The 26,712-nt window shown below is 49.0% G+C and overlaps 1 protein-coding gene across 1 annotated transcript in view; it reads right to left on the bottom strand.

Annotated features, from left to right (window-relative positions):
* Positions 1-26,712, bottom strand: part of B4GALNT3 (beta-1,4-N-acetyl-galactosaminyltransferase 3) — a 70,943-nt gene that overhangs the window by 11,724 nt on the left and 32,507 nt on the right. Inside the window, exons 2-13 of the mRNA XM_069807667.1 lie at positions 16,275-16,378; positions 15,523-15,600; positions 8,223-8,318; positions 7,613-7,703; positions 6,615-6,715; positions 6,186-6,253; positions 5,553-5,631; positions 5,057-5,123; positions 3,131-3,274; positions 2,607-2,716; positions 1,599-1,699; positions 218-294 (exon numbers count right to left, since the gene is read on the bottom strand). Of these exons, the coding sequence (XP_069663768.1) occupies positions 218-294; positions 1,599-1,699; positions 2,607-2,716; positions 3,131-3,274; positions 5,057-5,123; positions 5,553-5,631; positions 6,186-6,253; positions 6,615-6,715; positions 7,613-7,703; positions 8,223-8,318; positions 15,523-15,600; positions 16,275-16,378 (1,116 nt within the window). The remainder of the gene's footprint in view (positions 1-217; positions 295-1,598; positions 1,700-2,606; positions 2,717-3,130; positions 3,275-5,056; positions 5,124-5,552; positions 5,632-6,185; positions 6,254-6,614; positions 6,716-7,612; positions 7,704-8,222; positions 8,319-15,522; positions 15,601-16,274; positions 16,379-26,712) is intronic.

Genomic DNA, 26,712 nt, shown 5'->3' with positions numbered 1-26,712 from the left:
CACATTGTCCACTACAGCCCACTGTCTGGTGACCTCCCAACCTGCCCTTAAGAGAAGTGGCAGCAAAAATCTCCTCCCAGCCACAGCAATCTGGGAGGGAAGGGCTGTGAATTCCTTGGTACAGAAAGTCAACAGCTTCTTTCAGCTGGTGCTGGAAGATCACACACAAAAGTGACATATAAAAGCATCCTCTGGGCTTTGACATCAGGGCCCCTACCTGGCTGCTCTGTCTTTTCTCCAGAGTCCAGGCTCTTCTCTGGCCGATCCATTTTCATGTACTTGTAGAATCCAAATCTGCAGAAGGATGGGCAAAACACAAGTTCGATGAAAGTTACTTTGTCATCTCCAAATAAATTATGGCCACTGCTTCAGAGGTGATGGTCCATTACTCTGATTACATCTACCCAGCATCTCTAGATTGTCCTTGCCCAGCAAGTCATAGACTATCATCATCCCTCTCTTTCAAATCTTTGGGCAATCAGATCTTACTCTGCACTGTCAAAGACGTCAGCTTTCCTTGCTTATCATCCCAGTCTCTCAGACATTTTCTCATAAGCGCAGGAGGAAATCCCAATATAAGTACCCTGAAACACTGCTTTACCCTCCCTTAAACTGCTCCTTAAAGCTCACTTATGATGTAGTGCTCATAAATGCAAGTCATCATTCTGCAAAAGTGGCTCAGGCAGGTAATTGCAATGACCTCCCTCTCTGTTCTCTCATACCACCACTGTCTGTATGCTGTCCTCATATGTCTGTGCTTCAAGCTTTTGGGAGGGATTTCCAGGACTGTTTCCCTCCATGTGTGCTTGATGCCAAGCAAAATGGGCCCACAGTTCCTAAATCCTGTCACAATACAAATGAATTGTGAAAGCAATAAACCTGGGTGGCACCTTCCAGCCCATGGCAGCCACCTTCTCCACCTTTCACTATGAACCGCAGTCCCAGGAGTTCCCTCCCAAACCTACAATACGCTCTGTCGTTCCAGCCCTCAAAACAGTCCTGTAGGGAGGAAGAAGATCCTGTGCACAGGGAGGCCACCATCAGTTATCTCACCAGAAAAGTGACTCTCCTTATCCTGCAAAAAAAGTCATCTTGAACGGAGGGGGGTCCTCACACAAGGTGTCTGCCTGTGGTGCAAGGGAGCGTGCAAGTGCCGGTTCTCTTGCAGGGCCACTGCTGGGAGCCAGACCCTAGTGACGATGAATGACATGCCTTTACTCCCCCAGAGAGATGTCTGGTGGTGAGCATGGTTTGGCTTTCACAGCGATCGCCATCAGGAGGCTCCAGCTGCTGGCAGGTAAAGTTTGCTGGAAGTGCACTCCCTGATGTAGTGGAACAAACATACTCTGACCCAGCTTCCAGGTTAATAGAGCAAGAAAAGCAGTGGCAGTTTCCCCCTGAGACCTAAACATATTTTCACTTAAAGGGAGCATAGGTTATCAAAAGAAACTATAAATGCTTTCATGTTTTGCAGGACTTAGGGGATCTTTAAGAATTAAGAGAGTCCTACAGAAGTGAATATGAAATTCCACCCCAATTCCAGCCTTCAAACCATGTCCTCCCTCCCTGCTAGTAAATCTGCATTTGGGGCATCCTACCTTTCCAGGTAATACGGGTTTTCCTGATAGAAGCATTTGTTGTCTTTCTCCATGTGGCTCAGGCGGCTGTAATCATTTGGGTAAACAAAGGATAAATGAACCTGGGAAGAAGGGAGGAAAATAAAGTAAAACCCTCATAAATCCAGATACCACTCACAAGGTGACCCAGACACAGTTGCAGGGTGACTGGCACTTTTGAGAGGAAGCAGGGGTTGCTCACTAACTATTTGCCTCTCCAAGGCACCCAGCAGCAGGCTGTGAGAATGGAAAACAGAAGAAAGTGTGCTGGGATGTGTGCACAGGTGGGCCTTTTTCTCTCTCTCTTGGCATCTGTCTGTCTATCTCTGTAACTGTCCTATAGCAGAGTGAGAATTAGCTGGGAGAGAGGTGGGCAAGTCCTCCTGAAGAGACACAGGGGATCACAGGAGCCCAGAAAGTGTGTGTGGGGACCACCATGCAAGGCTGAGGGAGCTGGAGCCACCCAGGATGCGAGTCCCCCAGGGAGTGTAGGCTTCCACTGACATCCAGGGAGGCAAACTGTGCTGGTGACCCATCCCCAGCAGACCTCAGAGTCTGCTCTGCTATGCAGGGGATTAATCCCTGCTATGCTGCATGCCCCACAAACGTGAGCTACCCCTCAAGACCAGTTTTAAGCTTGTCAGGGCTTTAGTAGTCCACACAGACTACAGTTCACCTCATGGAGAATAAAATCCTTGGCCCTTTTGAGGCTTTGTGCGAAGGCAAGCTCAGCTCTTTGGTTTGAGGTCCGAGGGGCTCTGGAAGACACACACACTTGTACCCCAGTGAGACCTATGAGCAGTGAGTAGCACCCATCTCCCTTTTCTTGGTGTTGCCCTTTGGCACGTACTGGGATGCACAGACTTGAACAGCAGATGGTTAAATCTGCCCAGGAGCTTCAGACTGGTGGAGGGACCATGGTTAATGGCATCTCCCTCCTTCCTCCTTGCATTCCCCTAGGCAAGTATCTGCTCAAGGAATAAAACTTACAAACTGGAGTCCCTGGTAGCGCTGCAGAGGAAATCCATTCACCAGGTAGCTGGGCTTGTACAAGCAGTCCGGCAAGGCTCGGCGCACACGAGACTTGCTGAGCAGAGGCACTGAGAAGAAGAAACATGTAAGCAAGTGTTGCTGGAGGAGCTTTGCTTGCAACCGATGCACCAGCTTAGCTATTCTGTGCCTGGTTCCTCTTTATCCATGTGAAATACTAACAGATACATAAAGCAAACTATCTTGCACAGCTTACCTCTTTACATTGCTCTACAGCACTTACACTAAAATATTACACCCAGGGATGTTGTGGAAGCTGGATGCCAAGAAAGAGGAGCTGGGTTTAGTCTGTGCTTTGTCTCCTACAGTGGCTTATATTGTATGCTGCCCCTCTCCTCTGCACTGGGGAGAAAAAAGCGTGGCCTTTGATAACCGTGGTGTAGGAGGACAATCTTTCTCAGCTGTGCTACTGCACGTGCTGTGACAGGCTGCAGCTACCTTCTCAACTGCTTTGCAAGTCTTACCTTTGTAAAGAGTGTCCCGGGGGTCAGGCTTCAACATGTCAGCTGGGTGTGCCTTGCTGCCTGAGCTGTCAGCAGGCCGGCTTGTGTGACTGGCCAATGTCTGTGGGATATGCCCAACCTCATCCATCTTTAAAAGCGTCTCGTCTAGAAACCAGAGAGAGAACGGAAGGGGGAGGAAGGGCTAATTCATCCCTTGGCCCCCAAAATGCCCCTCCCCAGTGTCAGCCCTTTCCAAATGGCATTGCATCCATGGCACTAACACTGTCTCTGGCATAGCAATGCCTAAATGGTGCTGATCAGGAGCTTCACCACAAAGACTCTGTGGGAAGCAAAGGCTTGGACTCAGAAAGCTGGAAATACAGAAGCTTTGGGGTAGGAACATGGCTATCACTGAAAGCAAACAAACACAGTGATGAGTAATGGAGGAAAATGACCTCCTGCCTTTGACACACCAGCAGTGGTGAGCTAAAGAAGCCCCATGCTGGCAGGAATTACTGGACGCATCTGAATTATTAGCATTAATTTTTTTTTAAAAGGAGATAGAAAAGATGAAAGGGAGGAGAAAATTGAGGAGTGGAGCTTCCTCCTGTGCTGGAAAAGGAGCAGGACCCTGGGCTGAGGCCTTCAGTGGCTGAGGGGGATGATGCTCCAGCAGGGGAATGCAGACCCACAGTAAGCCAGGAGCAACGGGAAGCTTAAATTGAAGACTGGGTATTGGTTACATTTTTTCTTGGGTGCCACTGCCAGAGGACTTTGAGTCTCCATGGATCTCACTCTGAGATGAGGGGAACTGAATAAATATCCAGGAGGGAAAGGCAACATGCTGCCAAGGGCACTGGGGTTACTGTTAGCAACTTTTGGGTACTGAACAACATGGGAACCCAGAAGGAATGGGATGACGTGATACAGCCAAAGGCTGATATGAAGGAAGGAAACACTGTATGGGTAGAAGATGCCAGATAAAGATGAGACTGCAGCACTGTGCCCAACCATGAAGGAATATTCTGGGATGTGAGTCTTCCCTTCTACTGGGAATTAATAAGAAGAAAAGAGCAGAAGGAAAAAGGATGGGGACAGAAGACCTAATGGAAAGCCTAGTCCTGGCCAAATGGCAGGTTTCAGAGAATACAGCAACAGGTTGCAATTCAAGACACAGCAAGCAGATGTCTCAATTACATCAGGGAGCCTTCCATGGGCAAAAGTGTTGGCATGGAAGAAAGCCCAGAGATGTTGGAAGGCAACAGTGGTAGATATGGAAAGGGGGAATGCTGGCAGAGGAAAGCGATACTGACAAAGCTAGATAAGGGTAAACAGGACTAAGGAGCTCCTTAACTGATAAAGGCATCACTTGATGTGCTAAGAAGGGTTTAAAAAACAGGAGGGACTGGGCTGATGTACTTGCCGCAATCCAGCAGCAACCTGAAAAGTCTTGAGGCTGATATAGAAGAAAGAAGCATCACCCAATACCGCTAGTGTATCCCATTGTGTCCAGCACCCAGAGTGAAGTCTCCTGGAAGTGCTACAGCTGCCCCTTCTCCCCAGTCATGTCCAACTGCCAGCACACAACCCCAGCTCCCAAGTTACGGGCCTCGTGTTCCCCCTAGCTCTCTGCATCTGCAGGAGGCAACCTCATCCCATGTTACTCTCACATCTGGAACAGTTCTCACCCTTGCAGACTCTCCTCTCTGCCCTCCCTTAGCGCCTCCCTGAAATAATGTTCCAATCCTACTTCCAATTCTCCTATATTTAGGAATGAGTCACACTCTTGTCCAGAGGTCTCTCTCCTGACCTGTCTCCACTTCTTTCTTGTAATGGTCTGTACGCATGGTATTTGCCTGGCTAGACTATGATTCATGGTGAAACATGGCTGATACGTTTTGGAAGAATGGGGAGGTGCTCAGGAAAACCTGTAGTGAAGATACTTACTAGCAAAAAGGGAGAGGTACTGGGAGTCAATGACTTTGAACTTCGCTTCTGGGTCATTCAGTCTCCACTGGAACAGAGAAACACATGAAAATGAAGCACTTATGGAGTTAAACAAGCCTGAACAAAAGGAACAGGCACAAGATGTTTTTTCACCAGATGGGCTCGCAGCTTCCTCTTTCTCCTTACTAAGACCAAGTTTACCTAGCAGCAAAAGACTGGGAATGAGCCGAGATCCCTCAGGACACATCCAAAGCAGGAAAGGACAAAGAGCTGCAACAGAGACTGGAGAGGGCAGAACTATCCCAAGCAAACAGAGAAAAGGGTCCTGACGTGTTCAGGACTATCCCACATAGAATTAGGTAAGGGCTCTGGAAGGGATTAGATACATCTCATGCAAAGAGGAGCTGGAGCTTGGGAAAAGGGGGAAATCATTACAAACGTCATTCCCGTGCTCTGTGGGGACGCATATACAGCACAACTATTTGCACAGACTCACTGCTACTTCCACATGGTCTGTTCCTCTGTCATCCTGCTTGTGCAGCACCTCAAAATAGTACCTGCCTGCAGCTGACAACCTGTGAAGAACAATGTGTCTGTCACCAAGAGCATTAAGGAACATTTCTTAGCTTGTCAGCAGACAATCAGTGGAGAGCAACCACACCCATGAAACAACCTAATTCTCAGGGTGAGCAGGGTTAGGACTGCCAAGAAAATCCAGATGCTGACAGCGAGATAGGTAGCTTCCCTTGTGCACCTGGAGCGCTCCAGACCCTTCTCAGTTAATTCTGAGTAACTCCCTTTCAGTCTTGCCTGCTGGGTTTTGGCCTCTGGGAAACCCAGCCAGTTCCAAGGCAGGAAGCTCAGGATACAGTTCATATAGAGGAGTCTGGATCTGCTGGTGGCTGCTTCCTCCAGGGAAGAAAAATTCAGTGTTGCATTCCTGCAGTAAATCAGCAAAGCAACTGGCACAGGTGTGGACGTGTCACTTCAGCTCTGGCAACACGCCAGAGTAATCCCTTTCTCTATATTGCTAAATTCTTCAGAACAAGCCTGGGTTCGTTTTCCTTGTCCTTGTGATTTCCTGGCCACGTGCAGAGGTGGCTGGGAGTGACGGGCTCTGCTCACTCACCTCACCACCTTTGACTGCTGGCTGTGAAATTTCCCAAACTCCCCTGGTGCGGTCCACTCCTTCCCTGTCTGTGAAGAGACAGAAAATGCTCCAGTTAAGATGAGTTTCTTCCCTAGTTACTGCACTGTGAGTGATGAAGAGGGAAAATTGAGCTACTCCTCCTGGTAAGTTGTCTGCGAGATCCATAACCTGTGGACAGATTTACGTAAGTCCCTTAATCAGGAACATGGGGCTCCCAACAGCACTGCCAATATGTAACTGGCTTAAGGTGTGTCGTGTCACACCCATCTGGCATCTGTGGTGGTGTTGCTGTAGTTGGGCAGGAAAAGAAACTTGGGCAGTCCAAGGAAGCATGTAAGACAGGAAGGTCTCCATCCCCACAGAAATTTTAAAGCCTTGATGGAAGAAGCCATGCAGCATGCACTGTACCTTGCCTACACTGGCCAGCAGCTGGAGACCAGAGGTCTTTTCATCTGGACTCAGCCAGAACTCAGCATTGTCATCCGCAGCAATGGCAAACTGAAACTCCCCTGTCAAGAGATGGAGGGAGTAAGTAGGGCTCTGTGGTAAGGGCTTGTGCACAGCATGGATTCTGCTCCTCTAAAATGATGTCTTCACCCTTTTTCCTGGTAGGACCATACCTTCCCTTTTCATATTACCACCCCCATCCCTTTGAACCTCTCTGAACTCTCTAACTCTGCTGTGATTGAAAACAAAACTTTACAGATGCAACTGGTTCACTATCCCTCCTGCATTGGCTTCACCTGACATCTAACCTGGGAAGCCAAGAAGTCCATGCAAAGTCTTCCTGTCTCCCCTTTTGTTTCCGGAGAAAATTTTTGTGTGACAACCTGTGTTTGGATGGACGAATATGCACGTGGAGCCACGAAGGGAGACAGAGGGGCTTCAGTCTCACTGTTCTGGCCGGGGTTACAGGGATGGCAGCTGTGGTCCAGGGGACCATGAGATGTGGGTGAGTGCTAGCAGGCTGCTCCGGGCAGAAGCATGCAGCTGGGCAATACAGATGTCAGCTGCTGTCAGACAGTACTCATGCACACAGGGAGCAGCAGGAACATAAATGATGTCATGTACAGTCCTGTGCATGCAAGGGAGGGAGGAAAAGCTCAGGGATTGCTCATGCCCACGTACACGCCATGGGGCTGTGCATTCACAACAGCATTGTTTTTTATCTAGCACTTCCCATCTGTTTTCTTCTGTGCTTTTCCTTTCCACCCTACAGGGGAGGCAGATCTGTTTCACCCATGCCAAGGCCACGGCCAGTCACGCACACCTAGCTGGGACACCCACTTAAGGGACCTGGCGTTGGGCTTGCTGGGGTGAGGGCACCAGTGTTCAGCACCAGGAGGGGAGGAAGAGGCAGGTGAGAGGAGACGCGAGCAGCGGCACAGCAGCCTCAGAGCCCTCACCATCAGTGAAAGGATGCAGGTAGCCAAATATCCGGAGACCATAGTTGGTCCATTTTGGGGACACAGCCAGCTTCTTCAGTGTAGTTCGCGTCTGAAGTGGAAGAAGAAAAAAATAATAAAAATAATTAGATGTCACAGGAATGAGGGGGGCACAAGAACCCTGGTACAGGTGGGCAGAGGGAAGTATGAGGTTTGTTCTGGGAGAAGGATGGGGCATGATGTGTGACAGAGGCAGCAGGATAGAGCAGGGCAGATGAGAGACAAACTGGAGCAAGTGCTGCCGCAGAGGGGAGAGCTGCATAGGGGATGCTGGTGAGATGGTGGGGACAGGACACGGCATTCGCTAGCCACTTGGAGGGAGAGCACCAAATACAGGGCTCCTTCACCCCACATCTGAGGCCTGACAGGCCAGCATGGGTGAAACGAGCCTCCCCTGTGCAGCAGAAGAGCTGCCACTGCTGAAGCCTTGTGAAAGCTTCCTGCTCCCTCAGCAGGAGGACAGAAGAGGTGAGGGAGAAGGAGAGGGACAGGATGTGAAGGGAGCAGGGGCGATCCAGCTGGGAAGCAGAGCTTGGAAGCATGGGACAGAGGGTGTCGCGGTCTTACTCACGTGGGGAAAGAAGGGGAAGTGGAGGTTTTTCCTGAGCTGCTCAGTGGAGCTGCCGCACCAGTCCTCGAACACGTGCAGATTGGCCTGGCCCTGGAACTGGGAGGCAGAAGGAGGGCACCATGAATTGCTGCATCCCTCCCCTGTGTCCCTCCCCTGTTCTGCCAAACTCAGCCACAGTCCCTGGCACTGGAGTGCTTGTGAGAGTAAAGGAAGATGCTGCTGCTGCAACAGGCTGGTCTGCAGGAGACATGGGTCCAGACCCCTGTTTCTCATCCACTGAGGGCTTGGGGTTGGTGCAGGTGACAATCTAAATGGCACCAGGGAACCGCGATAATGCCCAAGACATCTCAGTTAAGTGGCTGGGGTTCACTCCATATTGCTCCAATAAGGAGGTGTTTAACCAGAGGGCTGTGCTCTGAGGCCACGGTGTGGGACACGCTGCAGGGTGGCAATGGCCCCCCATGATCCAGAAAAGAGAGTGTAGGGTCTTATGTCCTCCAAGAAGGTGTGTTGGACTCACTCACCATTTCAGGGCTAGTTTCCTGACCCAAGGAAGAGGGGACACCCTAGGGAGGGGAGACAGTAGATCCCCTTCTCAAAGCACGTCTGCGAGGTAAAGCTCATGGAGGACGGTGGGGACAGGGAGACAGAGGCTCAGCTGGGTGGGGAGCAGCAGCACAGGTGGGTCAGTGGGCAGCATGGCCTCTGTGTGCCTGCAGAGACACAGAAACGCTGGGGGGGGAGCAGGGGTCCCCTCCCGGACAGCGTAGGAGGTATGCAGTGGGTACCGGTGGCTGTCCCTGCTACCCAGCCAGCCCCACTGGGAAAGGCTGTCAGTGCCCAGCGGAAACCTGGAGCACAGGTTTGCTGGGAAAAGCTTGCTGGCTGCTGTGGAATTTCAGCGATATGCTCCTCAAGGGACAGACTTTCTTTTTGTCAGAGCCATTTAGAAAGGAGGAGCTGGCTGTCCCCCAGCAAAGTCCAAGCTCTCTGCCTGCAACCAGTGGAGCTGGATGCTGAAACCCTCCTCGCAAGACTGGCATCCAACAGCAGAGAATAAATAAGCTGGAGACGGTAGACGCTACCTTAGATGGGGAAACACTGAAGAAAGGAATAGGTTGCCTTGGGACTGGGGAGGTTTTGCCACGGCTGTCTTGCCTATATAAGGGCTGTGCAAGCAGGGCTGGGGAAACTGCCTGAACAGCACCCAAATGTCTACAGATGGCAGCAGATTCTTAGTTTTCGCTGGGGAGTCTCTAGTGGGGCTGAAGCAGCATGGTGGAGGAGGGCCCAACCCCTCCATGCACTCCTGGCAGAGAAACCACTTCACAGTTATTTTTCCCAGGATAGCGGGTTGGAGTTTCATTTTGTAAGAAACCGTAGCTTGAAGGAAGGACACAGAGCAGACTTGGCCTGGCACCAGCTTATGCAGTAATGCTCCTTGCAAGCTGTGGGCTTTAGACATGCACGTGGAAACCGTCTCTGTGTGCCAGGCAAAACACATTCACAACCACTGCTGTTCTTGAGTGGTCTCTCATCAGCCCTCTCTCACTGGTGTCTGCACTGCCAGGGCTTGACTGATGTCAGCAAGCCCATGTCATCCCCCACTACTATCTCATCTTCTTTCCTCCTCTGCTGACATCCTTCTTCAGCCTGAATTCTGCCCATCAGGCAACAGGAAAAGCAGCGAGACAAAGTAGATGTAATTCCCCAGAGTGATGCCGCACAAAATCAGAGAGGAACTACACAGAGGGCTTGGGGCGATGGATGCAGCCAAGAAAAACCTGGGACTCTGCAGGAGCTTGTGATACAAATAAATCACTGCAAGCGTGACAAACAGTGAACTGGAACATAATTGCTGGGCAGTCCCATGCCCCTTGGCCAAATCCAGGTTCACACCCAAGGGTCTTACACTACTTTTCTCAGCCAAATCAAATAATGACAATTGCTGTTTCTTGTTGAATGTGAAGTGAGGTGAACAGGCTGGGCTCCCACAGTGAGTGACTGCCAGAAACTGAGTCTTATGGCAATCTGCTGCTATTCACAAGTGATGCTGGTTTTTCTTCTTAGAGAATTGTCAGCACACTGCAGATAGCAGGCTCATATCTCTATCAAATGTAGCACAACACTCCCACACTGCGGAGAGGCTGGCGCTGCAGTCCCCTCCTGGCAAAGACAGACCCAGGGGATGCTCCTGAGGCTCAGAACTACAATGGAGCTGGGCTGGCTTTGGCATGGGGTAGCCCAAATGTCAAAACAGATCTTTATGAGGTAAGTCCAAAAGAGGGGCTAGACTTGCTAAAATGTTTGCAGAGGAAACTTGGACCAGTCCCATTCTAATACAATACTTTACTGCAGAGTTTGGCAGTATTAGGGAGAGGGTAGCCTAATAAAAAATAAGGCAGACACCACTGTACTAGGTGCTCCACCAATGCTGTAAGAGATGGTCCTTGAGATTTCTAGCCCGACACCCCTGTCTCCAAAGTCTTTACAAAGCCACCTGAGAGGAGATTCTGGCAGGAGCTAATGAGATTGCTTTGCTTCCCTGCACTCACAGCTATTAGAAATAATTAACTGGTAGATAATAAGCATTTCTTGCATGCAGTTTCAGAGTTTTTTCTAAAGCAACAGATTTTCTCCTGAGCTACAGCAGCCTAACTTACTCTCTGCTTCCTCTGGAAGGGAAAAGAAGAACATTATTGACAGATAAGTGCTGGCTGCTCAAAGGACTGCTCTGGGACTGAAAACTGAGCTAGGCTTTAATTTTAGGCCCCCACAAGTCATCAGCGCAGCAGCTGTTTTGAAACCCTATCACCTCTGGCCCTCCAACTCAACTCATGGCTGTCCATTGCAGGCAGCTGAGAAATTCCTGCATTTGCTATTTGAGTCTCCTCTATAACATGCAGTAAAAATCTCCTGCTTGGGGCTTTTGCAGATTGCAGCAATAGAAAAATGGCACCATCATTCCCAATTCACGCACACAGCTCCTGAGAAATATCGATGGACTTTCTAAAACATGGCTACTGAGTTTGACTTCCCAGCTTGGAACTACCTTGCCCTGGTTTTCAAAGGGCTGGAAATTTAGGACCTGGTAAGCAACAAGTTCCCCTTCTCCCCTTAAAAACATCTGCTTTGAAAATTTTGGATAGACTGCTTCGGCCAGAACCAGGAATAGAAGCCAAAGGTCTGGGCTTTCAACGGGAGCTGGTATTACGTGGTCTGTGCTTTCCCATTTAGAGGGCTCCGCTTGCCCCTTGGCTTCCTCCCCGTCCCAACGTCACCTCCCAGTTGCTTATCTCCACCCTGCTGAAATAGTAGCATTGCAAGAACTCAGCTGGGATCCAAAATGGGCACAGGTCGTGCACCAAGGGCACCATCAGCACAGCACGAGTATGCCCAGGAGCACGCATGCAAGAGCGGTTCTTCCCAAGGAGGTGTGGGCAGGCTGATACCCTCCTGAGCACTATGCCACAGGCAAAAAGTGACAGCGCTGCCCGAGGGAAGGGAGAGATGAACCTTAACAAGTGCAGGAAGGTGAGAGCTTGGACAGGCCCTTGCTTTGGTCAGCCTCCGCGGCTCCAAGCCCCAGCACCGACCCTTCCCACTGAGTGTGCCGAATTAACACCCGCCTGCAGCCCTGGCTTTGTATTAAGAGACTTTGGTATTTCTGCTTCCTTCTAGAGAGGAATTTTAGATTATCAGCCCCTCCTAGGAAAACAGACCATAAAGGAGGATCGGGAGCACAGACCTCTCTTCCTAGCCCAAACCCTATCATGTCAAAAGCATGCAGGGGGGTGGCACCACACACCCAGCGGCTCCTGGTGAGCAAGGAGCCCCAGGAAGAAAGGCAAAGCAGTAGCAGAGGCTGGACCAAGCAGCAAAGCTGGGAGGATTGCAGCAGCGGAGACACAACCTCCCACACTGTAACTGGAGCAGGATGGAGAAGAGAGGTCTTTCCTAATTTAATCCCGGGCGGCTTTGGCATCATGGAGGCAAATCAGCTGCATGCAGCCCAGGGAGTGCACAGTGCCGGGGATGATAAACGGGGCACAGAGAGGGCCTGAGCCAGGGAAGAAAGGCGACATTGTGCTGCCAACTGGAAACTCCTGAGTCTGTAAGACTCTTCTGTCTTCGCAGAGCGGCCGCGGCCCCTCCTCCTGCCTGGCCCCGCTCCCCTGACTGGGTGACATTCAGCAGCCAGCAGCTGGGCTTCGCTGCAAGCTCTGCCGGGCCGGGCACTTGCAGGAATCCATCAAGACAAGTTAGCAACAAAGCCTCACTGTTCCACTGAGCCCTGACACCTGACGGGCACGAGCGGGTGAGGAAGGGACACGGGCAAGGACAGAGCGAGCAGCAATAGCTTTGTCTTTTAGTCCTCTAAGGAAAGGATGCTTCCTCTTAGGGCAGGTTTGGTAGCAGGAGGATGCCCTGGCACAACGCTCTGGTTTCGTGCTGCACCTATGCACCTATACAGGTGCTGCCTGCAAGGGGCTGTGCTCCTGGGTGTCCCTCGCACCTCCTTCCAGTGAGAAGGAAGTCCTGAGGCTGCACAGATATGAAGCAGGGGGAACGTTTTAAATGCCCCCCAGCGCTGCCCAGATCTTTCTCCTCTCAGAGCTGAACAGAGGCTTTTGCAGAGGTAAATGAGAACGATCAGGCTAACCAGGCGCATTTCTGAAAATCCTCCCCCGACACCTACAGCAGTGCCAAATGGTGACACAGTCCCACAGCGCAGGTTCACCCTGGCAATAGCCAAACACCTTTCTGAATTAATTAATTTCTGAAGCAAAACGACACACATCTCTCCAGCCTGAGGAGGCAGTGGGTGATGCTGGGAGCTGGAATAATTTGCTCTGGTGCCTGGAAGGGACAGTGAGGGTCAGGAACATGTGCACAAGCACCTTGAGGAACTCAGGAGTGAGGCTGAACCCTGCTTTCCCCCATACACAGGGTATAACTTCATTAGGGATTTTCTATGCGCACACTTTCCCACCACATTATCCAAGGCTGAAGACTTAAACCACCGATTTCATCTCCTGAAACCGAAAGAGGAAAATTGAAACCTGTCCTTTTTTGGCCATGCTGGCTGCCAGCTCACCCTACAACCCTGTTAATTATTTATGTTTGTCAGGAATATACCTCTCTATTCAAAGCCCAGCTCCCTGACCTGTGGGAGGCAACCTGCTGCCCCTTGCCCCAGGAATCAGGCTGCAATTAAGTTCTTAGAGATGCTGCGGGGAGGGCACAATGGGATCATAGATGCTGGGTAATTAATTTGGGCAGAATTACAGAAAAACTTAATCCCCAGGCTAGGAGAAATTTCAGCTGGTGGTTAAGAGGACAGCAAGCAGCTCTATACAGAGCGGTGCCTGTGGATCCCTCTCCATCTCCTGCAGCTGGTACTGGTGAACCGCTGGCCTCTGTTTGCAGTCAGGGTGGTTCTCCTGACCCTCTGGGTACAGACAGTGCCACAGCAAGGGCAGGAAATTTTGCCTTATAGAGACAAAGAGAAAACTAGTGAAGGAGGCAGGTGCTTCATAGGAGCAGCGTTAGGGAGCAGGGCTGATGGGGGAGAATGGCAGGGCGTGTGAGTGGGGCAAGGCCACCCCAACCAGCTCCCCAGTCTGGTATCTGTACACCCTGGGACTCAAACTCTTCTCATGGCGCATCTGCCACACCCCCCCTGACGCAGCGCATGGCCACCGGCTTGGACACCCACAAACTCCCAATGCAGCCAGTCTGAGACAACAGCCCTACTACCTGGCAGAGCTCTTCTCCCCAACAGGGAGCAGTGCAGGACAAGGCAGAGGCACGCAGCACCTTTCCAGGCCTGGGGCTATCCCGTACAGTGCACCTCAAGTCCTGCCCTCGGCCAGAACACTTCTCCGCTCGCTCCCCCCTTGGCAGCACCACAGTGGGGCGGCAGGTTTGCAGGCTGGTGGGTTCCCTGCCCAGCGCCGTGGCACACAAGGATGTGAAGTCGCCCCACCAGCAAAGCAGAGGGCTTTGCAGATCAGCCCTGTGCTAAACACATACCTTCACGCAAGCCACAGCGGGTACCCACCGGTTGCATTTCTAACCCAGTAAAGGCTCATTGCACACCACAGCCGGCAGGTTTCAAGACTAACATGCTTTTGAGAAATCACCACAGAAGGGATCAGAGACATCAGGCAAAGCCTCAGAGAAGCAGCAGGGATGCCATGCAGAGCCTGTACTGCCCAGTGCCGTGGGAGAAGGGAGCACTAAATGCTCCATGTCATCCCTGTGCGCAGCAGCAGCCCTGGCCCTGACGTTCCGCTGGCTCTTTGCCAGCGGCTGCTCATCTGGGAGGCAGCCCTGCCTGCGTGCTGCCTGCAAGGCCCTGCGGCCGGAGGAAGCCCCCAGGCTCCAGCTGGGACCGGCACTCACCAGAGCTGATGCAGCAGAACAGATCAATGGTCTGGTCTGGTTCTGGGCACTGGAGGGTGACTGGTGCTGGCTGCTTCCAGGAAAGCTTCAGCCCATGCTGCAGGGACCTAAACCACTCAGTGCAATGGCTGGAGGGAGGTACTTTCCCTCTGCTGGCCAGAGATCATCTGGGACAGCAGCCTGCTCCCTCCCCAGGGGAGTCACAGAGGTCCTCCTAATTTGTGCAGGTCTCTAATCACCTTGAGGAATTTAGTGAGCTGACTCCATTAGCTAAATGCCCTCTGGCTGGTGTCCCTCTCTTATCAGCAGGCTGCATTGCTCCCTCATCTGAAGAGGAATGGTGAGATAGGGAACAGGGGAGGAAAGAATAAACGAGGCATGAAGGAAACAAAGGGAATGTTTACCCCAGTCTTCAGGGGTCACTAGAGAAGGCCTCTGTTCATCAGAATTGTCACTGAAGTAGAGAAATCTCTACATATAACACATGGGGGGTGAACAGCAAGCAAATGCCAGAAGAAGAGCAGAGTGTGATACTTCTGCATGCCACAGTCTTTGTATTTGCTTGTTGAATGCTTGGCCCTACGCACTCCCAGCCCTGAATAAACTTCACCTTTCAGGAAGGTAGAGGGCTGCGTGCTTTCAGGGAATTGTGGGTCGGTGCTTGGTGCCTTGATGGCTGGTAGAGACACCAAATTATCAGGAATCTGGACGCTCCTGTCTTTCCAGATGATTACTCAGGTCTGTAAGTGTCATTAAGCCAGGAGGGGGTGATAGGGAATGGACTTCTAGTGAAGCAAATTAATTTCCAGGCAGAGGTCCCTGCCTTCCTTTCTCGCTGCACAGGTCTGCAGCTACAGATCCCTTACACAAAATGATGGAGAAAGGCACCCACCTCTGGCATCCATGGGACAGGCTTGTCCACAGCTGCATAATTTGATTTATTCCTCCCACCTCTTTGCAGCTCTTGGTTCTGAAATACAAGTAGAGGAAAGTCAAAATAACCTGATAAATGACCTAGCACTGACACCTACACAAGAGGGCTCAAACCTGGTCACAAGAACATGTGAGAAAAAAGCAAGCTCCCAAGCTCCCTTTCCAAAGGACAGGCCAGCTATCATGGCCATAGTGGGCTGAAAATGCTCCTTGGCTTTTTTGACAGCAAATTTCCATGGTGGGCTACTGAGGGGAAAAGATACCAACACTTTATAATTGTTTGCTAGCACAGAGTTAAAACTTAGGTCATTCTCCTTTTTTTTTTGTTTCTTTTTCCCCATCCTTATTTCAAAAAGGTCCAAACAATAGTTCTTCCAACACTTCCATCAGGCAACAGTACTGAGACGTGCTTCACTAGAGAGCTACAAACTCTCTCCTGACCTTTCATTTCTGTTTCCATCTCGCTTAGTGCTACCTTCCTGTGCCACATACCGAGCCATCTTCAGCCCACCACTGTGGCTTAGTACATCTAAGATAACTTAATTTACTACAGTGCAGTCATTGTACATTCACATTGCCATGAGTCAGCTCAGATTTTGCCCTGCGGCATGCTCTCTTTCCTGCGTGAAAAGAGAGCTGTCTCTTGGGGTCAGCATCAGAAAGGAAGGTCTGCCCTTCTAAACATTCAGAAGACATCCCAAGCCTCCTCACCTGGTGTCCCAGCTTCTGCAGAGAGTAAAACTGAACGCTTGGGTCCCCACCTGGGACATTTGTGTCTGCCAGAGCCTTAGCCAGCTCCCTCCAGCTTTCGTATCCTGCACAGAGGAAACAGAAGGAGATGTCAGAGTACAGGCTAAAAAAAGAAGCCGCAGCAGTTACCAGAATAAACTGGTCCTTCACAAGGCCGAGAGACCTCTAACATGCTGGAACAGTCCAGCAGAGACCAGGAGTTGTTTACGTTACTCAGAGTTGGCAGACTGACACGGAGAGAGAAATTGCCTTTGTCTTCACTAAAAGCTCTTCCCTCCTTATTAAATTGTTTTATTAAAGATTCATCATAGTTCTAAAATACATGTCAGACATTTCATTAATCACCACAGGACTGGGAACCTCTCTGTAGATCCCTCAGATAATCCCATTGGTCAAACTAAAGAACATCAATTTTTTTTAACTAGCAATCCCAAAGAAAAATAGGACAATAACCAGATTAGTAATTAGTTTAACCATCAAGAGAATATTTTTCTGAATATGCACCTATTTGCACAATAAAACCTTTCAATCTTGTTTTCTTGAAGGAAATGATGGCACCTGATGGGACATTCAGCTGTAATGCCTAAATATTAGCAGTGATGTGTTTAAGGACATTGCTATTTAAGTGAAGTCAGCTTCCAGGTTCAAAGCAACTTCATTTGACACCCCCTCCCCTCTCCCAGTCTGCTTGATCAAGGAGCCAGGATCAATTTTGGTCTCCTCCTCCAACTCCGTTAGCTTCCTGGGCTTAGGAGGGACAAAGAGGAACAGATGCAGCATACCCTAGTAGCTGTCTGTAACCACTGTCCATATCACTAACGAGACAGTGCTGGTGAGCAGAGCTCACGCCTCCCAGCAGTGTTACGGTGGCTCACACCATGCAGTTTTCAGATCTACTAAACATTTTGGCATTGAGTCAGCAACTAACCAACCTGCCAGCAGCTCAGTGCTGTGGCCACACTGCACGATAGCTTAATTGTGAAGAGCACAAGTGCCAAAACCTCCGCAAGCATTTGCTTCTCCCAGGCTGGTGGCAGACCACCCGCATACGTGGCGAATCCACACACCAGGGACCAGAGCCAGGCTCTCTGCCCATTTTCTTTAAAAATGGAAATCATCCCCGAAGCTCTAGGAGGTCCAGAGAAGTTGGCTGCCTTGGTATATGAAGGGAACCATCCTGCCAGCTTAAAGTCTGAGCATTGAGATGAATGGTCTGAGCCCTCTGCACTGCTCCTGCAGCCAGAAGAGGCAGGGAACATGCTCTGAGAGGGCAGCACAGCCCAGTGCTGGGGAAAGCTCTACTGTTTCAAAGCCAGCATGCCCATCTTCACCCTACCCACCCAACCCAGCAGCATGGGAGACGCACTGTGGCTTAAGTAGGAGCATGATCCACCAGTTTGCTTTGGAGGGAGCATTTACAAGCCACATGACCTAGATCAGCCCCAAAACATCTCTGAACTATGTAGAGGCCAAGGCAAACCCAAAACAACCCCAGGAACTAGAATTCACAAATGACCCTTTGACAGATCCCCCTCCCTGGCTGTGCTAAGCTCATGACCTGTTACTGTACCTACGACCAGGGTTGCAAAACTCTGTCTCTACTCGCTCCTGAATCTGGGTGCTGTGGGGTCTGGCAGAGGTGAGCAGAAAGAGAAGATGTTGAAGCTGCCTGCTATGACGTGGTGAAAAAAGGGGACACTTAATGAAAAGAAAGTGCAAGAAATGTGGAAAATGTGAAAGTAAGTAGTCAGAGATGCAACTGAGAGACAAGAGTCAGAGGCAACTAGAGTGTCCTGCTATCCTGACACGAGTGTCGGCTTAGATGTGTGGGTTTCATTCAGACCCTGTTAGATGCTGAACAGCCACAAATTTATGATCTAGGTTTCCCACCCCCAGATTCTGATCTGAAGCTAGGGGTTTAAGTCTATGACTGAAAATATCAACATCAATATTTATCTTCTGCAGAAGATTTTTTCAGTCAGACAATTTGGGTGAGTAATCTACTGATTAATGGAGCTAAGCACATCTCGTGCTTCAGGGACTAACTGTTATGGGAAAGAAGGAGAAATTCTTGCGTCTTCACATAAAATAACATATAACTGGTGAGCTTCCACTTTGTTCAGAGCAATGAGGCAGGAACTACTGTTTCCGAGTGTCCTGCAGCTGGATACATGGCCCCACTTGCAATGGGGCTGAAACAGACTTTGTAGTTCACATGAAATTCAGCACTCGCTACTTTGAGGGTTCATTGTACTAGTGGGAGAGGGGAGCACATGTTTTTTCAGAGGAGACACCTAGAAGAGTAGGACTGGCTACATTAGAGAGGAACCAATTAAAACAGGAATAAAATTAAAAAATGGCAACAAAAGTTGGTTCACTCATGGAGATTCACTGAGGGAGGACACAAACAGAAGCAGTTTTTTTCTTTTGTGCAGAGGCGAGAGATTATTTGGCTTCGTTGTTAAACTCAGGACTTCACTGCTCTCTGGAATAAGCTCAGGACAAAGCATCAGGATCCTGCCACTCCTGGGAAAAGGATGTTGGCCACCACACCTGGCTGCTCCACTGTGGCAACTCCCGGGCTCGTCTACGCTTCAGATCCTGCGCGTGGCTGGCATGGAGCCCGCCTCGCAGCAAACACAGAAGCCCAGCTGTACACAAGTGCCAATGGCTGACATTTCTCTGACCCTTGGAAAAGAGAAGAAAGGGGGCTAATTCTCTGTGTTGTACAAGTATTTACCTAACAGTTAGATCAGCCAAACATGGAAGAGACAGAACAGCTAGGAATTAATCTGGAGGTAGTGATTTCTTTGCTGGGTAATTTGTACTTTGGCAGGCTAATTCCCCAACATGGTAGGAAATGATTTTCAGAAAATAATAGGATAAACACTCCCTTCGGAGAAAGTTCTTGGTGCTCCAGTTCCTTCTCAGAAGATGGGCTTTTCCCTGGGGATCTCCATGGGGCACCCCTGGAGAAGGGCCTGGCTTGGCCTATGCTTTCCTTGCTAGGAGGAGGGAGGGAGCTATAGAAAAGAGACATAGCTCCTCCAGCTTCCTGCAGCCAGAAGACCTGCTGTGGCCAACTGCTGACCGAGGTTTTCTCCCCAGCACAGGCCACAGGATTCAAGACATTGCCTTGCAGGTGTCCTCTCCTGCATGACAGCTGGAGAGCAGAGCCCTGAGGCTACATCCACTGCTCTGTCTCAAGAGGACCAGAGTGAGGTGGTCTACCACAGGCTCAGCCTGTCCTCAAGCTCTCCATGAGCACTGCTCAGCAGCCCTGCTGGCTGGAGCACTTTCATGATGGCTATTTAAAATAAACAAGAATATGCTTGGAAAAAAGCAGTAGGCAGGAACAGAATACCTCAGCAAACACTTCAGTATTACTAAGAGGGAATGCCAGAACTATTAGCTTTGATGGTTTTGCTCCAGCCCCTCTACAAAACCAGTCCTGGTTAGGATGGGAAAAGGCAAAAAACTGTAAAGGCAGAAATCAAAGGCTTGTGAAGAGCCTGTCCCACAGCCAGGGGAATAGCTGAAGAAGTTGGGCCAGGCTTTGCTGCCATTAGCCTGTCAGACAGATGCACCAGCCAGTTCCTGGCCTTTCTCTCTTCTGGGCATCACTTCCCGAAGCACACTGGTTGATTTCCGAGGCTATTTTTTCACCCCAAACACCTCCAAGGAAGGCAGCCCTGACGCAGGCACAGCTTGCCAGAAGCAGCAGCCAGCCTTGCTGCCACATACTCCCCCTCCTTGGCATAAGGACCAGCCACCCCACTGCCACAAAGGATGGTTCAGGGCAGTGATTCACCCAAAATCCTGCCCAGAGGAAAGAAAGGCACATGGCTTTCTGCTGGGCCAGCTTGCCCAGCCAAGCTGGCTGGTGGCCATGCAAGCACCACAGCAGTCCCCAGGGAGGGGAATGCCACTGTGGCCAGGGTAGAGCAGCATCCACACTTCCAGCGACCTGCACTTATACCATGCACGGGGTGATGTTAGACCTGCTCCTTCACCATCGCTTCCTGTGACAGTGCTACTAGCACCAGAGCATGGTGGATGGGGAGATTTGTATGATTTTGCACCGAGAGGGACCTGATGAGCAAGGTTCTCAAAAGCACTGTGGAGGGACAGAAGGGCAGACAGATTCATGGCAGTGACAAGGGGTTTGCACAGAGTGCACTCAAACTGCATTTTTTAATCCTTACTCCAACCTCCAGGACATTTTCCCTATGTCTGCAACCAGACACTTGGCTGACCTCCTTTCTACAAGCAGACATCCACCCTTCTTTCTACTTTTGTGCACCACTGGTCCAAGGTTTAAGCCTCATAGGGATCAGCCACTGCCCAGAAACGTGAAGGTTGTTCCTCAGAGAAAAGGGGTCCTTTTTCTCCCTGTTCCTGTCAGGCAGGCTGGCAGCTGCCCCTCTGGATTGGAGATGGGAAGCCCTCAGGACTTGAGCTTGCTTCTGGAAATAGAGGCAAGTGGACACAGAGAAAAGGAAAAGAGCCTGAAGAGGAGGCTGAGACAGATGCTGCATCCTACAGCAGAAACCCCTGCAAGAGGCAACTGGTCTGGATCCAGTTGCCTGCAGAGCCAGCAGACCAACTGTTAAGGGACAGAAAAGCTTTAACAAGAGGAAATAAGATGAAGATCTTCCTTGCCTTGGGTCCGGTCAGGGCCCAGGGCCATGTTTGCCTCTTTTCAACTGTGCTTTTTACTGCTCTCAGGTTAAAAGTCAGCAAAGGAAGCTGAAGGAATAGCAAGTGGAGGTGGGGAAATATCATCCAGCAGTTATGACTCTGCCACAGCAATGCACCTGAAGACCAGCTCAAGAGAAAAAAAAAAAAAAAAAAAAAAGGCAGAAAGCCGCAGCCAGAGATAACAGATAGCAGTACCTGGGGAGCTATCAGGCCTCGGGGCAAGAGCGTGACCAGAGCTGCTGTCTGTTTGGAGATTAGATCCATCAAGCCACTGTCGGTACCCCCTGGCCCCAGCCAGCACTCGACATTTCAATTAGCCTGTGAAGGTACCTGGCAATTATGTGAGGGGGAAATCCCAGACCCACTCAGGTGATCAGCTTCCCCTCTGAAGGATGAGATTTGATTACTCTGCTGTTGTTACTGCTGCTTACATAGCTGCAAATGCTATTAACGCCCACATGCTACCCAGCCCTTTTGTAACCCTGCTAAATGATTTCACTCAGCAGCCTCAGGAAATGGCAGGTCCACAGGCTGGTTTGCACAAACAGTATTTTCCTTCTGATCCGAGACCATCCTCCTCCTGTTTTGTTACAAGGATGGGGCAAGAAAAAACTGGCAGTTATGAAGCAGGATTTTGTTCTTCATTACCTACAGTGCCCACAGACCCCTCAGCATGACATGATGTTTTAACCCTTTCTTGGATGGTCTTATTTCTCCTCTCATCCTGGTTGAATTTTTTCAACTTGCTGTTATCCCACAGAACTTCAATGCGATTTGAGGTCTTTCCCAGTATTATTCCTGGCTGAACAGGTATGTGGGCAATACCCCCAAATATTACCATTAGGTGCCTTGCAAACATACTAGTCCAAAAGATGCTGGGGAAGGTTGCTTGAAATTGAACATGACATAGGAGCTCAACTCAGGGAGCTATTTGCAGTCTCTCACACACATATGCAACAAGCCTCCTGCCCTGAACACGAACCTCCCGCCCCAGTTACTCTCATTTAGATTATACCCCACTCACACAAGCAGTGCACTAGGAGTGCCCTCACCCTGCCACATGACGCTGGGTGTCACAGGCAGTGAGGTTGTGGTCCAGCAACCAAATACTTCTGGCCAGTGAGATCAGGGGGACAAGCTGCCATGCTGTGCACCCCAGGCAGCATGGTTTCACAGCTACAGCCTGATAGTGACCATCTCTTTGTCACCTGGCCAAGGCAGCACTGCATCATGCTCTGGGGAAGAGAGTATTTAGAGAGTTTGACATGCCTTTCATGCACCCTGACCAGAGCAAACCCCTACTGTTAATGCCACGCTCCAGGAGAAGCAACACCCACCTCCTGGTCTACAACACGCACATGTATGCAGCCCCACACCACCAAATGTACAAAGCATAAATGTGAGATGTAAACTAACCTCCTAAAAACAGAGATGTGGAGGAATGATAAAAGTGAAAAGGAACAGCCAATGGTTTCTGGCCATAGGGGTGAATGAAGGTTAGGTCGAGTCATGAATCACAGACAGGGGGGCCAGAGAAACTCCCTAAAAAATCATTCAAGGGTAGAGCCGGGCCAAGAAAGTCTCGCTGGTTACTTATTTAACTCATAAAAGGCATAGGCAGAAAAGGGTGAACTTCTTGCCCTCAGATCAAGATCAGAACAACACTCTTGGAGTTAAAAGGATTCAAGAAGTTATGAAACCTGGTGTTACAGAGGGAGCCCTGCAAACCTTTTCATTTCTGGTGAGGACAGAACCCTGCAAATATGATTGCTGACCTTCTCCGGGGATAAATCATAAGTTAGATACTGTGTGTGCAGGCATAAATTACTCCATTCTTCCTCCAGTTACAACTCTGATTCACTGCTTTGTAAAACTGCATGGCTTTGCTGTCTGTGAATTTGCAAACTCTGACAATAAGCTGCAGAACATTAGAAGTACATGAAGTATGATGGAGGAAAAGGCAGAGCACTGTACTCAGGAACGAGAGGAAAATGAGCAGACCTAACTGCTCAGGGCACTCATGCAGCCTCACTTCCAGACTCACGCACCAAATAATACCTTGCTGCTGTTGCCCTCTAGGTATAGGAAATGTATTTCATACAGGAAGGGAGGAACTGATAAGCAATGGCTGGGGCACTAACCTGTTTTGTGGAAGATAAAATTCAAATCTTGCTTCTGCCACTAAAATTTTCCATTGCCCTAGTTAAATCATGAAATCCACCTATGCCACAAGATTATCTGGCAAACACTGCCTGTCTCCTGAAAGCTCAGAGAGGATATCCACGTGGAGATGCATGGCTGGATTTGAGATTTGAGTGGCAGCACGATGTTGCTGCCAGTTGCACTATCCTTCAAAATTATGGGGCTGAGCTCCTAAGTCATCTCCACGAATGCCTCTGTTTCAACCTAGTGTGTGCTACAGTAAAACAATTGCAAACTATTGCTTATCTGCACTTGCCAAGCTGAAGGCAGAGGAGGTTCAGGAGCCGATGCCAGCATGGAAGGGCAGCTACAACCTGCAGCCAGCTGAGGTGCCTGGCCACAGAGGCCCAGCTTTGGCTGTGCAGCTGTAATCCCCTGCCTGGGGCGATTACAGCCAACAGCGACCCTGAGCAATGGAGACGTGTCCTCTCCTGCCCATGCCCACCTCTCCGACCATGCGACTTAATTCCTCCTCACCTTTCTCTCTTCTGCAAGTCACACTAAGGAGCCCTGAAAGATTAGACTGGGGAAGGGGAAAGAGCAGGGCACTTGTTTTTCAGAGTAAGGAGGCAACATTGACCCAAATAAAGCCTGAGAAGAAGAGCACCTACTGCTGATTTTAGGAACAGGAGATAAAGACTGTGATTTTGGCACTGCTAACTTCCACAGCAAAGGGGGGAGAAATGCTTTCTATTCTGCCACCCTTTTGTAGTAATCCACAGTTCATCTTAACCACACAAAACACATGTAGAAGCTTTTAAATAATAAAATATGTTTTTAACATTATGGCCATAATAGCTGTGCAGTTAAAATCATTAACTGCTGGCAAGTTCAACTCTTTAATTTACAGAACACGTGGCAGTTGTCCTGCAATTACTGTGTGCTTGTCCCTGAGGTTTGTGCTACACACAGGCTGACTCTGTATCTGCCTCCTTGTAAGATACTGCCATCAAAAGCAAACAGTCTCTCACTTTTTATATTCTTCATGCACAGCAATAGATTTCCCAAAACAGCCACAGACGGTGTTAAAAAGAGCTGCTTCCAGTCATACCAAGATTAAGAGCATTTGAGTAGTTCACATCACGGTATCACACTTACCAAGCCAGGCTTTTGCCAGTCATTGTCTTTAAAACATGGGATTTGCATCAAACCATTTACTGATGGGAGATCAAGATATTTGACTTGCTTGAACTATAACACTTGCAGCGCTTGGAAGAATTGGCAGGTTGACAGAAGAGCACAGAATCAGGTGTTTTGATACAAAGATGTCTAAGTTTTGATTTTTATCCCTGCTTTTAAGATCAAAATAACTTTCTATTTCGTGGACTCCAGTTTCATGCTTTTCTTCCCCCCCGCCCCCACTCATTTTTTTGGTAAATGGTAACATCTGACATTATTTTTGGAACAAAAATACCTTTAAACCTGGAACATCTACGTGGGTTTCTACCAATTCACTGGCAGTGACCACATCCTCAACTGCTGACTCACGATCTGCAGCTCTGCACATAGTCTGCTGCCTTTTTTTTTTTTTTTAATAAAAATAATAATAACAACTTAAAAAATTCCCATCTGGCTCTCAAGGTGACTGGCATGAAAAGCAGATGTACCACCTGGTTACGTTCACTGGAAGTGGCATTTCTGGCACTCTCCCCTTCATCTGGAGGCACCCATGAAGCCATGCCCTTAGAGACACAAGAGGCAATAAAGGCCTGTTCTACTGTGGTACCAAGTTAATCAAAGCTAACATTTGCCTCCATATATCATCAGCTCAGTGCAGCAGATCATATGCACTGCACTCAGAGACAGACCTGGGAGGCTTCCTGCCCACTTTTATTCGTATGTACACCATCATTAACAGCAGTAAGGACTTCTTGCAAAAAGCAGCATGTTTCTAAATGCTTTCAACCATGAACCGATGTGTTACTTTGATGTCCATGGTATCTGAATAAATGCAATTAATAAGGAACAACACATGTATGCGGCTTCCCTCCCCTGAGCACAGGGAGGTACCTGCAAAAATAAAGAAGGAAAGAAAATGGCAAATCAATGCTCAGCAATATTTCCCGCCTGTTTTTCTTTTTGCAACAAGACTGTGCCCAAGAAAGTTCAACAAAGTCATCCATGCAGCTTGCAGAAAGCTTTGGTAAGTGCATTTTTCTCAACTGATACAAACACTGCAGCACACAGACTGCTCAAAGAGCTTTCCAAGAGATTTTTTTTATACACGAGCTGTCTAGGATGTGAACATCAACTGTGCCAATAGACCTTCAAGTCAGCATTTGTTATTGCATTACCAAACACAGCTAACGCATTATTTCTTTTATCTTGGATGGGCATTTTCCTAAAGCCTCAACAGCTTGCCACTTCCATGTAGATGTAGCATCCCCAAAATATCTGCCTGCAGCTTGATTTTCAGTCAAGTTCTGTGGAACTTTGTGCAGTAGAAAATGTCATCCACTGTTTCCATGAAAAAAACCTCACACCTTATTTATTTCTCTACTTGCTGTTTCTATCTGCCATTTTGCTCAAAGCTGCTGTAGTCATTTTCTTCCCCTGAATTCACCTCAAAGGCCGTAATTCACTCCCACTGAAACGTATTGTTTCCATGGTCTCTGTGAGCATTGCAACAAAATTATTACCTTATGCTATAGTTTCAGTGGTGACTGGAGGCAGTCTAGGGACGAGACTAAAGGAAGAGAGGAATTAAGATAAAGAACAGGCTGGACAAATATCCACCAGAAATGGTGCAGGTAGGGTTGACCCGACCTTGAGGCAAGGAAGCGAGCTAAACTCAACACTCTTGAAGGCCACTCCAGAAATATCTTATGATTTGTTTAAATTATTTAATTTGCCTGTGTTCTTGAGGGTAGCAGAACAACTGGTCTTCCTGGGGCTCTGCATGGGATGCCCTGCTCTGACACCGAACAAAGCCCTGAAGACAGAGACACCTGTAAATGTGGGGCAACACAGCAGTTATCTGACAGCTCTGCTGAGGAGGAAACAATAGCAGGCATGCTGATGAATATCAAAACCCTGAAAAATGAATATCAAAAATAATATATTTTGATGAATATAAAAAAAAGAAATATAACAAGTCTTCTAAATAACAAAGAGGAACCGACAGTGCAGTGGTTGAGGTACTGCTTTGGTATTGCTTTCTAGGTACGTCAGATTAGAAACAATTTGATGACTGAATTTTGAGTCAGATGAAGTCCTTCTATTAATGTTAATGGGTTTTGGATGAGGCTCTAAAACTACTCCAAGAATTTCAGGAACTTGGATGCAATCCCTGTGTACAAGTTTACTTCCACGATTCTGATTCAAAATTCAAAACTACAGCTTCTGGTTCAGGTTTACATATGATCAAATGTTGATTAAAAAGGCAGCAAAAAGGAATTTCAGGATATTCTTCAAGAACATCTGAAATTTCTCATCAGATGCTGACAACACCAAATCTAAGCCCAAAGCTTCATTTGGCTTCTAACCCTAAATGCCA

Source organism: Haliaeetus albicilla, chromosome 19, assembly GCF_947461875.1.
Source record: "Haliaeetus albicilla chromosome 19, bHalAlb1.1, whole genome shotgun sequence".
In the NCBI taxonomy this organism is placed as follows: domain Eukaryota; kingdom Metazoa; phylum Chordata; class Aves; order Accipitriformes; family Accipitridae; genus Haliaeetus; species Haliaeetus albicilla.
This window is presented reverse-complemented; position numbering and strand designations above follow the sequence as displayed.